The sequence below is a fragment of the Populus nigra genome, chromosome 7, assembly GCF_951802175.1.
Source record: "Populus nigra chromosome 7, ddPopNigr1.1, whole genome shotgun sequence".
NCBI lineage: Eukaryota > Viridiplantae > Streptophyta > Magnoliopsida > Malpighiales > Salicaceae > Populus > Populus nigra.
Genome location: NC_084858.1, coordinates 2,736,012 through 2,749,263, shown reverse-complemented (window position 1 = coordinate 2,749,263; position 13,252 = coordinate 2,736,012). Strand labels below are relative to the sequence as shown.

Genomic DNA, 13,252 nt, shown 5'->3' with positions numbered 1-13,252 from the left:
ACAAAACACTGTAAATTGCAATAAATCATTTTGTTCAGTCTCTAAGTTTTGGATCGCCAACACAACTTTTTTTTCGTCATGAAATATTTGCTCCATCATACCTTTAATTTCTATTACTTATCTAGCGTTGGTTCACATTTGTTTTATAAGCCCGCGGCAGCGTGCGGGCATGTCATCTCGTTTCAATGCAAAGTGGATAGCTTTTGACCCACCAGGGATGAACTTTTTTTTTTTTAGATTAATGTTGGGGTCTGGGGTAGCATAATTGAACTTAACCAATAAAAAAATAATCATGAAAGTCTCGAGTAATTTTAAAATTTAATAAGGCATTCAAGAACTGGTGGGTCCGAAGTATTCTTTTTCTTGAACCGACTATAATTTAATTAAAAATTAATTTGATATTTTAAAATAATTTTATTTTGATTGATTCGATTAATTTAAATTTATTTTTTTAACTCATGATCTAAACCTTAAACTAATTTATTTTTAATTTTTTTTAAGATTGATAATTAGTTGATTAGTTTATCAAACTCGCCATTAGTAGACTCGCATAAATTGTGGATAAACTAATGGAGGACCTGACACATGTAAAGATTTTCTTTACTTGATTAGAGATTGACAACCAACGAAGCTCAGGAACTGGCACACTGCGGACCTTAAATGAACTAAATCAAGTTTTAAAGTCATGTCTTTTTTCCACCTTTTGCCTTAATAAAGCACAGGACTCTTTTGCCTTAATAAAGCACCTGACTTTATTTTTTTGGTTTGGGTTTTATAAAGCATCGAATTCAATCCAAACCAGAAAAAAACCTAGTCAAACCAAAAAAAACCAAGTTAAAACCAAAAAAATCGAGCCAAAACCCAGCCAAACCAGAAAAACAGAGTCAAACCGGTTTGAACTGGTTTTTGTCTTAAAAAACAGAACTGAAACCGATCGGTTTGAACCGGTTTTGGTTTTTTTAAAAAAAATTCGGTTTGGTTACTTTTTTTCGATAAAAACCGAATCGAACCGAAAATAATCACCCCTACTTCTGGAACATTAAAAGTGGCTAGGCAAGCAGATGAATTCAAATAAATAACATGGAGTTAAAAAAAAAATACTGAAAGTAACCATTAATATCTTTTGAATTAATAGTTCAAAAGAATAGCCTCATCTTTTGAAAAAAAAAATACTTCCATTTATATCTTTTGGGTTTGATTTTTTATTATGCTAATTCATTTAGATTTTTTTTGGGTTTTATACTAATAAAGTTTATTTTTAAAAATAAAAAAGTATTTTTTAAAAATAATATTGTTGTTGTGTTTGGCATTGCATAATATTTTTATAGGACATGAATTTATTTAATCAGTTTTATTGTGTTTATCTATCTTTTAATAAAGTCGTGAATTTTTTAAGTTGTGATTTATATTTTATTGATTTTAATAAACAAGTTCTGTAAACACGATAAGATGAATGTTTCATATTGTATAGTTGAATATTTTAATTTACATTTATTTCTTAATTTTATTAATTTGTTTTGTTATTATTAACGATTTTCTCATCTTTTATTTATATAAATGACTATTAACTTGTTTAATGAGATGCTTATATAAACTTTTCAATTTATATTTTAAATATTTTATATTAAAAAAATATTAAAACGATTCACATAGCCAATATTTTTTTTTAAAAAATAAGCATAACTTCTGAGCAAAACACGGATTAAATTAAATGGCTAGTGTAAACAATACAGAAGCAGAACAATACTTTCTAATCTAATAATGGACATAACTAGACTCCAAGGTATTCTATACAGGAAAATGTTTGTTCTTACAGGAATTCCCTCTGGAAGCTTATGTGATAGCCAAAGTTTCAATCTTAAGAAGATCAAATCAATTACAGGAAAACAAATTACAGTGCATTATGTGAAAGAATATACACTAGTAGCACAAACAGTTCTAAGCAAGCCTAGAATACCTTAAGAGTTTCTGTCGATGTTAAGAGTGTGGTAGTGGTTACTTTTTAAAATAATTTTTGTTTAAAAATACATTAAAATAATACTTTTTTATTTTAAAAAATTATTTTTAATATCAGTATATGAAAATAATCTAAAAACATATAAAAAAAAAATTTAAAATTTTTTATAAGAAATAGTTTGCATCACATTCCAAATAGTATCTGATTCCGAGTTAGATGTGAAACATATATTCTCTTTTGTAAGATTTGAATCTCTCTAGTACTCAAGAAGGTGTTAGAAAAAAATAAGAAAAGAGATGGTGGGTTTTTTTTTTTAAAAAAAAGATTTATGTTGTTAAGGGTATTTTTAGAATATTATTTTTAATATTAATTTTAAAAGAATTACTGTATCAAAATAGAAGGTAACATTTTTTTATTTTTTAATAATTGAATTCCATTAAAAATTAAAATTAATACTATTAAAATGATTTTAAATTAAAAAATTAATTTAATCATTGAAATTAAATTAAATTATAAGAATTCCAAGCACCCCGTGTGAAGGAAAATTGTTGGAGAGCACTTTCCTGCTTTGTAAAAAACAAAAAAAAAGAAAAGGTATGATTGCTTTCTTCAAAAGGGAACACGTGTCACGAAAAGTGCCTTCCGGCATTAATTCACTTTGTCTGAAGAAAAACTTTCTTGACAAATCAAAAGGTTTTGATTCCTTTGTCTATGATTGGTCTGGCTTTCCTTTCAAGTTGATTACCTGTACAGTTATTTTATATAAATAATCCTTCGTCTTATCTGACTTATCCTTGGAGATGAATAATTTTTTTTAAAAAAATAAATATATTGATTTTTTAAATATGTTTTTAGATATAAAATCTTTTTTTATCATAAATCAAAAAGTCTACATGTAGTCATATATTAAACGCTAGTCAATAAATTGATATTTAATAAAATAAACAATTAACTAAAATTAAAATATCTAATCCCGTGACACTAATCATATATTTTATTATGTTTAATAAATTTACTTATTGAAACAAATTTTTGGTTTAATAAAGTATTTTTAGTTAATTAAGATAAAAGGTTATATTTTTCAATGTGAGTTAAAAAAAATTTAGTTTAAATACTTTAATATAAAAAAATAAAAAAATATTTTTTCAATATAAGATTTAAAACTCTTTAATATATATAATTTATGTTCATAAAAAAAAAGATATATTTTTTCAATCTGAGATTAAAAATGTTTTTGATTTAAATACTTCACCTTAAAAAGATAACATAGTATTTTTTTAATATGGAATAAATTTTTTAAAAAAATATTTTTTAAAACTTCATTATTTATAATATATAAAACTTATATTTATATGGATTTTTTTTTAATTTTTTTAGATGAAATATTAAAATTTTAAATATTATTTTATTTTTTCCAGTCTGATCCAATTAATTCATGAAACCTACGACCCAGAACAGTTTGATAACCATGGAGATAGGGTGTTGAAAAAGAAAAGAAAAACCTTGGAGCTCAGATAAACAAATATATATACACAACTCAGTTGACAAAAATGCTAAGCATTCAAGAAAAATGCAAGGAAAAATCCAACGACAAAAATTTCATATTTCCGAAAACAATCATAAGCTCTGTTCAGAAAGGATTCCAGAACTATAACGCTGTAAAGTAGAGCTCGCTTAGTAGAGGCGGACTGGTGTCCCCATGGTACTCTTTAGGTGCAGGGACTTCACCTGGTTTTTTGCAACAAAAGACATCAAATTAGTCAGCAGAAAGTCGCAACAAGTTTGAGAAGTGCAGGCATTGATAATAACTCACATTTTGCCAATTCTTCTTCAAAAGTGAGACAAGGAAATTGACGCTCATCTGCACATTCTGGAAGATCTGCTTGTCCTCCATACCGCAGTTACCAACAGCAACACCCATGCACAGCACTTTCTTCAATTGAAACTTGACGGTTGCCTTGATCTCGTTGACCTTAGACTCTAGCGACTCTTGATGAGTCACAAGGGTTGGGAACTTTCCTGCAGTCAGGCATAATTTAGCAGAAACCATGAGAAACAACCATACCCAGAAACAACTTCAACGGTTTGACATGGTAACAGTTTGAAAACCAATAATCAAACATTAAATCATCCAAATAAACTTGCCTGCCTTGTTGAGGCCAGGGCCTAAAAGACGGGGAATCTGCTTGATTACGGACTCTGATGCCAAAAAGGCATGGTACTGTTTTGAAAGCTTCTTCACCAATTTCTTGTTTTTGTTCAGCTTCTTCAGTGCTTCAACATCCATCCATTGCAAGCCTATTGACTCTGCCTGCCAATATAATTGAACAGTTAACCCTATTAAAGTTGCATGACAAGACGGAAAAAAAAAAAAGCAGACAAAAGTTCATAGAGTGTATTTAATCTATGTATTTCGATAGAATTCAGGACTTCCAAAACCACTGCAAAAAATGATTCAAATGGAGCAAGCAAAACACGCTATAAAAGGCAGCAAAACAGAGAACATTTATATAGTCATCAAAACAAAACCTCAAAACTGATTCAAACAATTCTTTTAATCCATGTATTTACACAGAACAGAGAGGATAATGACCTCCTCCACATGCTGAGCATCTCCAAGCATGCAGACCTTCATTTTGGGGCGGGGTATGTGTGGCAGCTTAACAGAGCCACTGAACCTCTTGTCCTTCTGGGGGTCATAGTTTTTCAAACCAATCTGTAGCTCAATAGTCTGAACGAATTTGCGTGGTTTATCGTTCACACCATTTTTCATAGTTGTAACAGCTTCACGAATTGTGTCACCCGCAAGCTTACTGCAGTCGATAAAACATAAAATATTCGAATCGTGAAATTTAACATAAGTCGCCCACTAGATCAACCTAAGTTGTTTCAGTGTGCTTTCTACAACCAGGGTTCCTTCTTAGCCTTAAGAACTCAAAATGACGTCACTAACTCTCAACCAAAAGAGTACGCATCCATTAGCTATTTCAAAAGCATCATCCTTAATATAAGTTCTCTTTACATATGGATTCTTGAACTGGAATTACATTGCTCCTAGCCTGCTTAACTATCAGCATTCATTGTAAGAAACCAAAGGGCCCTCAACCAACTTCTACAGGACCTTCAGTGAATTTTTACTTTTTGTCCAATTTAGTCTTGATATTCAAGAAGCCAGTCGAGTAAATACAATCTAAGACCAAGTTCAATCTAAGTATGATCAACAGTTCATTTTATTATAATCATAAAGCAATTTTAACACAAATTAACAATTCGACCGAGCAAATTTTTCATTCTAACCATGTCATTGGACAAGACAACCTTTCAAAATATACCAAAATGCTTCAAAAACCATGAACCAACACAACCCCACGTCATATTTCCTTCCAAACCATGAAGCACTAAAGGCCAAAGCAATAAAACGACACAAAAAGAAAACAACTTGAGATCTTGAGACATAACTCATGACTGAAACCTCTAAAAGCAACCCTCTTCAGAGTCCTGTCCTGCAAATACAATAGCAAAAACATTAAACCTTAAAAAAATAAAAACATATCTAGAACGTTGATCTCAAATCGAGGAAAAGGTGTTGAATCGAAGGAAAACCTACCAGAGAACAAAAATGAAAGAACCTGGAAAATAGAAGGACGCTGCTAGGGAGTGTGAGGTTTATGGAAGAGAACTTCTGGTTGGAGAAGAAACCCTGGCTACGTTTAATGGGCTGGGTCTGGCGTTTAGAAGAAACTAGACTTAGCCCGTAATTATTGGGGCATTTAATTATAAATTCGTTTTTTTTATGATTTGATCAACTTATAATCTCTGGCTAATTTTTTTAGATTAAAAATTAATGTATTTAATTTGAACACTTTCGAGTTTTCTTTGCTTTGGTATTGGAATTCATTGCATTTATTTAAATTTCAATTGAAAAATATCAATAGTGTACTGATTAATTATAGAACTCCTATTTTCCCACAAATTATCATTTTAACCATTCTAAAGCATTTCTTACATGTTCTCAAATATCAACATCATTTAAAATCTGTGAACATGATTGCGTGTTATATTTTATCCCAAACAAAAATAGTTTATCTTAGTCTCATTTCTCGCACTTCACTGCACGACCTTACTATTTTCTTACGTGTTAAAAAATATTTTTCAGGTGTTGAAATTGAGTAAATAAAAATAAAAAATAAGTCATGATAAATCTGTAGTCACTCTAATTAGAGTTAAATCAATCTGTGATATCTTACCATGTCCATATTCCTAGATTATATGATTTGAATAACCTCGTAAAAATAAAAAAGTTGTAAAATCTTTTAAAAAATTAAAATTATGTTAATTTTTTAAACTCGTGACCCAAGTAAAGCACTCAATCTGTAAAAACTATTATGTCCAATTCTCAATCAACTATATATTAAATGATGAAATTGAAAAGAAAATCTTAGTCATACAAAAGAATTTTTTTAAAACAATAACAATTAAAAAATAAAGATCAAAATTAAAATATGAAATAAATTTTATATTTCATTGAATGGTGAAATTGAACAAAAAAAACAATTTAATAAAAGAATAATAAAAAATTAAAACAAATTGGAAATTCAAAAAATAAGGACCACATTGGAGAATATAATATTGACAATTTGAGATTGAAGGGTGAAATTTAAAATAAATAAAATTTATACAAAATGGCCAAAACCAAAAATTAAAAATCAAAATAATAGATACTAAAGTTGAAATACCAACAAATAAAAAGATCAAGCTGTAATTTTAAAGGAATGAAAGAGAGAAGGATAAAAAAAGCTAATTGGCACAAAACCAAACTATCACTAGTGGCTTGCGTTGCACCAACAAGAAAAATAAAGAAAAATACATAACGATGCTTTCAATGACACAATAGAAGTTCATTTTTCAACACTAGTAAATGCCTCCAATTGCGCCACACACACATTTTTTTTTAGCCAAATACAAAATTATCTCTGAGCTGATTTGATAACTATAAAAACATTATTATAAAAAACCAAAATTACCCTTATCTCAAGGTTTAATTTTTTTATTCTAAAAGTATTTTTATCATTTCACTTTGCATTTTAAAAACCATGGTAAAATAATGATGATAATAAAAATAATAATCATATATTATAATAATGATGTATATTATAATAATGATGGTTGAGATAGTTATAAATCCTATTTGTTTTTACATTTTAAAAAGTTTTTAATAAACATTTAAAAAAATTTATTTTTTTCTTTACTTTAAAATAATATATTTTTTTTAATATTTTTATACACTGATATCAAAAATAATTTTTTTAAATATGAATTATTATTTTAATATATTTATAAGATAAAAACAACCACAACCTCATTCCGAGGCTCAAAAAAGTGGTAGTTGTGGTTAAAATTATAAGATTGTATGGTGTTTAAATTATTTTAAAAAATATTTATTGGTGATCAACTTTCTAATAAAATATTTTACTAAAAATAAACAGTAAAAATGTTTTGAAGGATTCCATAACAGCAATAAACATCGCTTGGGTTACACATTTAGATTTATTCTTAATGAAAGAGCACATGATTCAAGAGCCGAAGAAAACAGTCAAAAGAGATTGTAATAAATAGGAATTCTACGCCAAAGAGTGCTGATCTCATGAAGCAAGACAATCCTCCAAATTCGAGGAAGAACCCTTCCAAACCTCTTCCTAAAGGAGCAGGGGAGAAACTCATCCTTCACTCCCTCAATAATCCGTAGTTTCCAAATTTCCAATCTCCCTTCAGGCGTGGCCAGGGAGTCCTTATTTTTACTTTTGATTTGGCCACTTCAGAGAAATAAAAACTGCACACGCATAGACTAGCACAGCCAAAAACATGTTCGATCACTCAGCGACTATGTCACTACTTGTTCATGCCCCTTTTCCAACTACTATGAAATAGATGTTGGTTTCTTTTCCTAGGATAACAGCAAACATCCACAGTTGAAATCTAGCACACGGGTCAACAATGCGTAGAGAAATTTCGCGTGAAAGAAACTCAGGTAAGAACATACAATAGTGGCCAACTGGCTGTGTCGTCAAACCAATCATTTAATTCTGTGTATGCCAGGGACAACTCCAAGATATGTCAGGCAAACCATGAATCATTCAAAAGAAAACAAAGTTCACATCTATTCAGCAAAAACTTCATACAATTCTGGTAATCATAAAAATAAGAAGCATTCAAAAAAAAATCCAGAAACATAAAATCCTAATGTTCAAAGATAACATTTCTCAGTTCTGCTCATGGTAGACTCTTCTCTTCTTACAAAACTATGGTTGCTTAGAACTCCTTAGTAAAGGCGGACAGGAGTTCCCATGGTACTCTTAAGGTGCAGGGACTTGACCTGATTTCCAACAAAAAACTTTACATGAGTACAAAACCAATCAAGGACAATCAAATAAATATCAATCCCAACAAACAACCCTGTAATTACTAAAGGCAAGATTTGAGTTAACAGACATCCTCCTCCCACCCAACCAGTTAATCAGTTGCAGGTTATAGCCACAAGACATGAGGATAATAGGTAATGAACTATTTGTAAACAAAGCTACATGAAGCAAGCTATAACTAAATCAAAAGATTGATTAGGTGCCAAAGAGAATAATCATAACCATTCTAGAGTAGCTCAAAATAAAAATAAAACAAGCATGACAAACCAAAAGGAAAAACTAATTTGCAAAAAGATTGATTAGGTTTATAACTCACATTTTGCCAATTCTTCTTCAAAAGTGAGACAAGGAAATTGACGCTCATCTGCACATTCTGGAAGATCTGCTTGTCCTCCATATCACAGTTACCAACAGCAACACCCATGCACAACACTTTCTTCAACTGAAACTTCACAGTTGCCTTGATTTCATTCACCTTTGACTCTAGCGACTCTTGGTGAGTCACAAGGGTTGGGAACTTTCCTGCATTCAAGCATAAAGCAGCATAAAAAAGAGAAACTACTGCATCCACAAGCCAATCAACACTTCAACACTAACACAGTTCAAGATGCAATAAACAAACATGGAGTATACTCATAGTAAACTTGCTTGCCTGCCTTGTTGAGGCCAGGGCCCAAGAGACGGGGAATCTGCTTGATGACAGACTCTGAGGCCAAAAAGGCATGGTACTGCTTTGAAAGCTTCTTGACCAATTTCTTGTTTTTGTTCAGCTTCTTCAGTGCTTCAACATCCATCCATTGCAAGCCTATTGACACTGCCTGCCGACAGAAATCAATTGACACAACAACCACATCAAAAATTCTCACACAAAAAACAACTCCATAAATCTCACAGCCATCATCAAACGATGCTACCACAAAATAACACAAGCAAGCATTTCACTTTCTCTAAAACTGGCAACATTACAATCGAACCATCATCGAACATGTTCTATCACCAATTCCAAAGTTTTGAGTTCAAACGGGTAATATAAAAAATCCCCACAAATGAATCAAATACTTCTTTCACTCGATCTATTTTGACAGAATGGAATAAACATTTACCTCCTCCACATGCTGAGCATCTCCAAGCATGCAAACCTTCATTTTGGGACGAGGAATGTGAGGCAACTTAACAGAGCCACTAAACCGCTTATCCTTTTGTGGGTCATAATTTTTCAAGCCAATCTGAAGCTCAATGGTCTGGGTGAACTTGCGTGGCTTCTCATTCACACCATTCTTTATGGTTGTCACAGCTTCTCTGATGGTATCCCCCGCAAGCTTACTGCATCCAAAGAAAATATCCAAAACCCCCCAAAAAAATCAGTTCTGGGTTTGAAAGATCAACGAACTCAAATACAAGAACAGAAAAAAAACCGGTGATCTTTGCAACCCATACCTCATGTTCCAAGATTTCAACAAGGGCTCTCAGGATTTCTTTCTTTATTCCTTTCTTTCCTGTAAGAGAAACGAGGGGATGAATCAGAGATCAGAGAGTTGAAGTCAAAGCAAGGAAAACAGTGAAAAGTACGTAAAAGAGAAAATATGTCCGCGCTCACCGAAAGACGAAGAAACCCTAGCCAGAGAGCAGCTGGCTGAAGGGAGGTGTATAAATATGTCAGTGCCTGAGGGAGAGCGCTAAAGCTAAACCCTAGTCGAAACATTGTATGTTCGGTGGGCTGGGCTTGGTGTAATGTATGTTGTTTGAGCTAGGTTTTATATTTGAACACTCTCTGTGGCCCAATTCCAGCCCACGACTATGTTTGCATAGATTAATCAAATCGTGGGAAAACAACATGTTAAAGACACTTGTTGAATTTATTAAAAGATTGGATTAGAGAGATGGATTTAGGACATTTTTTGTTTTCTGAAAATAAGTTTTTGGAAAATTATTTTTTAAATGTTTTTGTGTTTGTTTGTGAAAGGTGGTTAACGGAAAATACTTTCTGGTTAAAGGAAAATACTTTTCAGTCAAAGAAATATTTGACTTAGTTTCCAGAAAAATATTTTTTTTTTGGATGTGTTTGTTTTCCGGAACCACTTTTGTTTTCCGGAATCACTTTCCAAACTTTCATGTGTTTGTTTGTCATTAGAAAAGTTGGTCAACGAAAAACACTTTCCAGTCAAAGGAAAATTTGGCTTGGTTTTCAGGAAAGTGTTTTCTCGAAAAATTTAGGCGGAAAATATTTTCCGGAAGTTGTGAAAAATTAGAAATGTCATTATTTGATGATTATATCAAATTTGATCCTCAAACTTTTGATTACTATATATATATTTTGTTTTGAATATTATTTTTTAATTTTATCTCTTAAAATTTAATTTTTATATTAACTTTGATCCTTATTTTTATAATTGCTATTCGCTTTTTTCTTATCATTTTTTTTATTGAAATTTTTTATCTATCAAATTTGGTCCTCATTCTTTTGATTGTTACTTATTTTATTTGAAATAATTTATGAAATGTTAATTATTATTATTTTAATTTCTTCATCTTTCAATTTTTTTATTTTTTATTTGATCTCTATTATTTTGATTATTATTTATTTTATCTGAGATAATTTATGAAATTATATTTTTTTTCAATTTCATTCCCATTCAACTTTTTAATTTATAAGATTTGTTCCTTATTATTTTAATAAACTTGAAAAAAATAAAACATTAATAAGTTATTTTCCAGCTCATTTTCCATAACATAACCAAATACTGGAAAGTGTTTTCCAACTTATTTTTCATTATACTACCAAATATTGGAAAATGCTTTTCCGAAATTCACTTTTCTCGGAATTCACTTTTCAAAAAAAAACTATTTTTCGGCAAATAAACAAGGTTATTTTTATAAAATAAAGATAAAATTGGACAGAGAATAAAAACTCAAAACTATTTTTGAATATAAATGGTGGAAAACAACACATGATTCTTTGGAGGCTGCAAATGCTCGTGTATTTATCATCTCTCGTCCTCTTCCTCATCTTCAAATTAACCATAGGTGTTTAAAATAAAAATGGCGTTCAATAACATTTCTTGTCTAGGGTTTTTTTTATTTGCTTGGCCTTCATCACTGCTTCTGTTTAATTTAGGGTTCTCTTCAGAATGATCATGTGATTCTTCTTGACGGTGGAGGAAAATCAGTCCAAGTTTCCCTCGATGAAAGTTCAGGTTCTGGTTTCGTATCCGAAGACATGCATCTCTCATCGTATTTTAGTGCTTTCATGGAATTCCCTGGAGATTACAGTACTGCTAGAGTTGTAGTCTCATTGCATACATCAAACGGTGACGAGTACAAAAGCAATCATGATCGACGAAATTGATTTTGAGTTCTTGGAAAATATTAGAGGCAAACCTTGGTTTTGTTCCAACCAGTATTTATGGCAATGGAAGTATAGCCAGGGAACGGGTCTGATCGGGCAAAAAGTGGAGGCAAATACAGGATATTTACAAGTACAGTAAGCACTATGATTTTGTGCTATATATAGGGATGCTCGATTGATCCAACCCAAGAACAATTAGCTAGTAAGAAAATTAACGTGCTAATTCTACATATTTGAATCAATACAACAATTAGCTAGGAAAAAAATGTGCTGATTCTGCAGTTTTGAATGCTCTGAAGGGCTTGACAATTACTGGGAAAAGGAGATAAATGAAGAAATAAAGGATAGAACATCTAGTTTATTCTTATTGCTATGATCGTTATCGATATCCAACTTCATTGCTTGAGAGTCAAGTGGAAGGGAAACTGTAGTTGATATTTGTCATCCTGTACATGTATATAATTGATGTAAACGAAGATTATTTTTCTGGTTAGTGAACGCATAAGACTAACATTATATTTACAGAAAATCATGCATTCTTCAACTCTACCAGCAACCTCTTCATTCCAGTAAATAATTACACAAATTCAGTGAATTACATGGATACTGCTTAATGCATCACTGATTAAAAACTAATAATTGATAAATCCAACATGCTCATCATTCCAGTAAATAATTAATGAAAGATAATTAGTTATTTGAAGATATCATCATGGATCATCAGCACCTACTTGCTATGCTCAATCTTGGAGACCTTTTTCTGCGTTCCTCAGCAACAAGTGCTTCACGAGCTGATGAGATTTCCTTTGGGGCTAACAGCTCATCGAAGGTGGAACAATCAATCCAATCCTTGAGCAAATTCTCTTGTCCCCATGTATCTGGTATCATGACCCTACCAGCAACCTCTTCTCTATGCCTCTTTAATCTTTCACGTCCACAATCTTTATCCAACACCTCACGATCACCATCACCGCCACCTCCGTCACGATGTACTGCTCCTTGAGGAGGCACCGAGCTGGTTGCTTGATCAGTGCCGGAAAATGCAAGGGTTTGGCTAGTGGATCCACCAGAAATAATATTTGTGTGGCTATCAATATTAACTATATCAATGGCGGGTTCTTCTTCTTTCCTGGATTTTGAGAAGTGGGAGCCTTCCATCTTGCTAGCCATGCTTCAAAATTGGGGGCGTGACAAAGGAAGATTGGCAAAGATTATTATCTAAAATGGGGTTTAATTATGCGAGAAAAATAATAATAATAATAAAAGCAAAGACAGAAGGAGAGAGCCCTGCAGAAGAATGAGTGGGGGAGCAAGATTACACGTCACAAAGGCTTGCTTGCTTCGTATGGTGCATGGCACCTCTACGTCTCGGACTTTATGCTGGAGAGAAATTTGTGTGGTTTTAGTAATCATAGAGAGACATATAGAAAAGTATTTGATTTTTATTTATTTATTTTATAGTTCGGGTGGGGTTGATGGCGAGCTTGAGGTGGACATGGTGAGGAGAAAGGGAGTTGTTCAATGGAAACA

General features: G+C 31.6%; 3 protein-coding genes across 5 annotated transcripts; all 3 read right to left on the bottom strand.

The window, feature by feature from the left end:
- Positions 1 to 3,467: 3,467 nt before the first annotated feature.
- Positions 3,468 to 5,714, bottom strand: LOC133699365 (large ribosomal subunit protein uL1y-like; the record flags this gene model as incomplete). The annotated part of the gene is made up of 6 exons (XM_062122599.1): positions 3,468 to 3,685; positions 3,771 to 3,976; positions 4,103 to 4,268; positions 4,551 to 4,770; positions 5,417 to 5,460; positions 5,565 to 5,714. Coding segments are annotated over 6 exons (840 nt in total), but the record flags the coding sequence as incomplete, so codon positions are not given.
- A 2,355-nt stretch (positions 5,715 to 8,069) lies between these two features.
- Positions 8,070 to 10,083, bottom strand: LOC133698237 (large ribosomal subunit protein uL1y-like). The gene is made up of 6 exons (XM_062121099.1): positions 9,974 to 10,083; positions 9,814 to 9,872; positions 9,480 to 9,699; positions 9,029 to 9,194; positions 8,693 to 8,898; positions 8,070 to 8,330 (listed from the first exon to the last, which is right to left on the bottom strand). Exons 2-6 carry the CDS (start codon positions 9,816 to 9,818, stop codon positions 8,277 to 8,279), a joined length of 651 nt encoding a protein of 216 aa, XP_061977083.1. The 5' UTR covers positions 9,819 to 9,872; positions 9,974 to 10,083; the 3' UTR covers positions 8,070 to 8,276.
- A 1,839-nt stretch (positions 10,084 to 11,922) lies between these two features.
- On the bottom strand, positions 11,923 to 13,165 carry LOC133699046 (uncharacterized). 3 transcript variants are annotated; one of them, XM_062122175.1, is made up of 3 exons: positions 13,014 to 13,164; positions 12,454 to 12,893; positions 11,923 to 12,168 (listed from the first exon to the last, which is right to left on the bottom strand). In XM_062122175.1, exons 1-3 carry the CDS (start codon positions 13,133 to 13,135, stop codon positions 12,164 to 12,166), a joined length of 567 nt encoding a protein of 188 aa, XP_061978159.1. In that variant the 5' UTR covers positions 13,136 to 13,164; the 3' UTR covers positions 11,923 to 12,163. The 3 variants fall into 3 exon arrangements, with proteins under 3 accessions (XP_061978159.1, XP_061978158.1, XP_061978160.1); XM_062122174.1 differs by lacking the exon at positions 11,923 to 12,168 and having other exon boundaries at positions 12,259 to 12,893; positions 13,014 to 13,165; XM_062122176.1 differs by lacking the exons at positions 11,923 to 12,168; positions 13,014 to 13,164 and having other exon boundaries at positions 12,259 to 12,988.
- Positions 13,166 to 13,252: the final 87 nt, after the last annotated feature.

What these genes read in the sequence shown, in the direction of transcription:
- LOC133698237 (XM_062121099.1), bottom strand. An exon ending in ATGCTCAGCATGTGGAGGAG is followed by an intron (nt 9,195 to 9,479) that starts GTAAATGTTTAT and finishes TTCTGTCGGCAG; the next exon opens with GCAGTGTCAATAGGCTTGCA. An exon ending in TGAAGAAGAATTGGCAAAAT is followed by an intron (nt 8,331 to 8,692) that starts GTGAGTTATAAA and finishes GTTGGAAATCAG; the next exon opens with GTCAAGTCCCTGCACCTTAA.
- LOC133699046 (XM_062122174.1), bottom strand. Translation starts at nt 13,135, where the DNA reads ATGATTACTAAAACCACACAAATTTCTCTCCAGCATAAAGTCCGAGAC. An exon ending in GCTCCCCCACTCATTCTTCT is followed by an intron (nt 12,894 to 13,013) that starts GCAGGGCTCTCT and finishes CCAATTTTGAAG; the next exon opens with CATGGCTAGCAAGATGGAAG.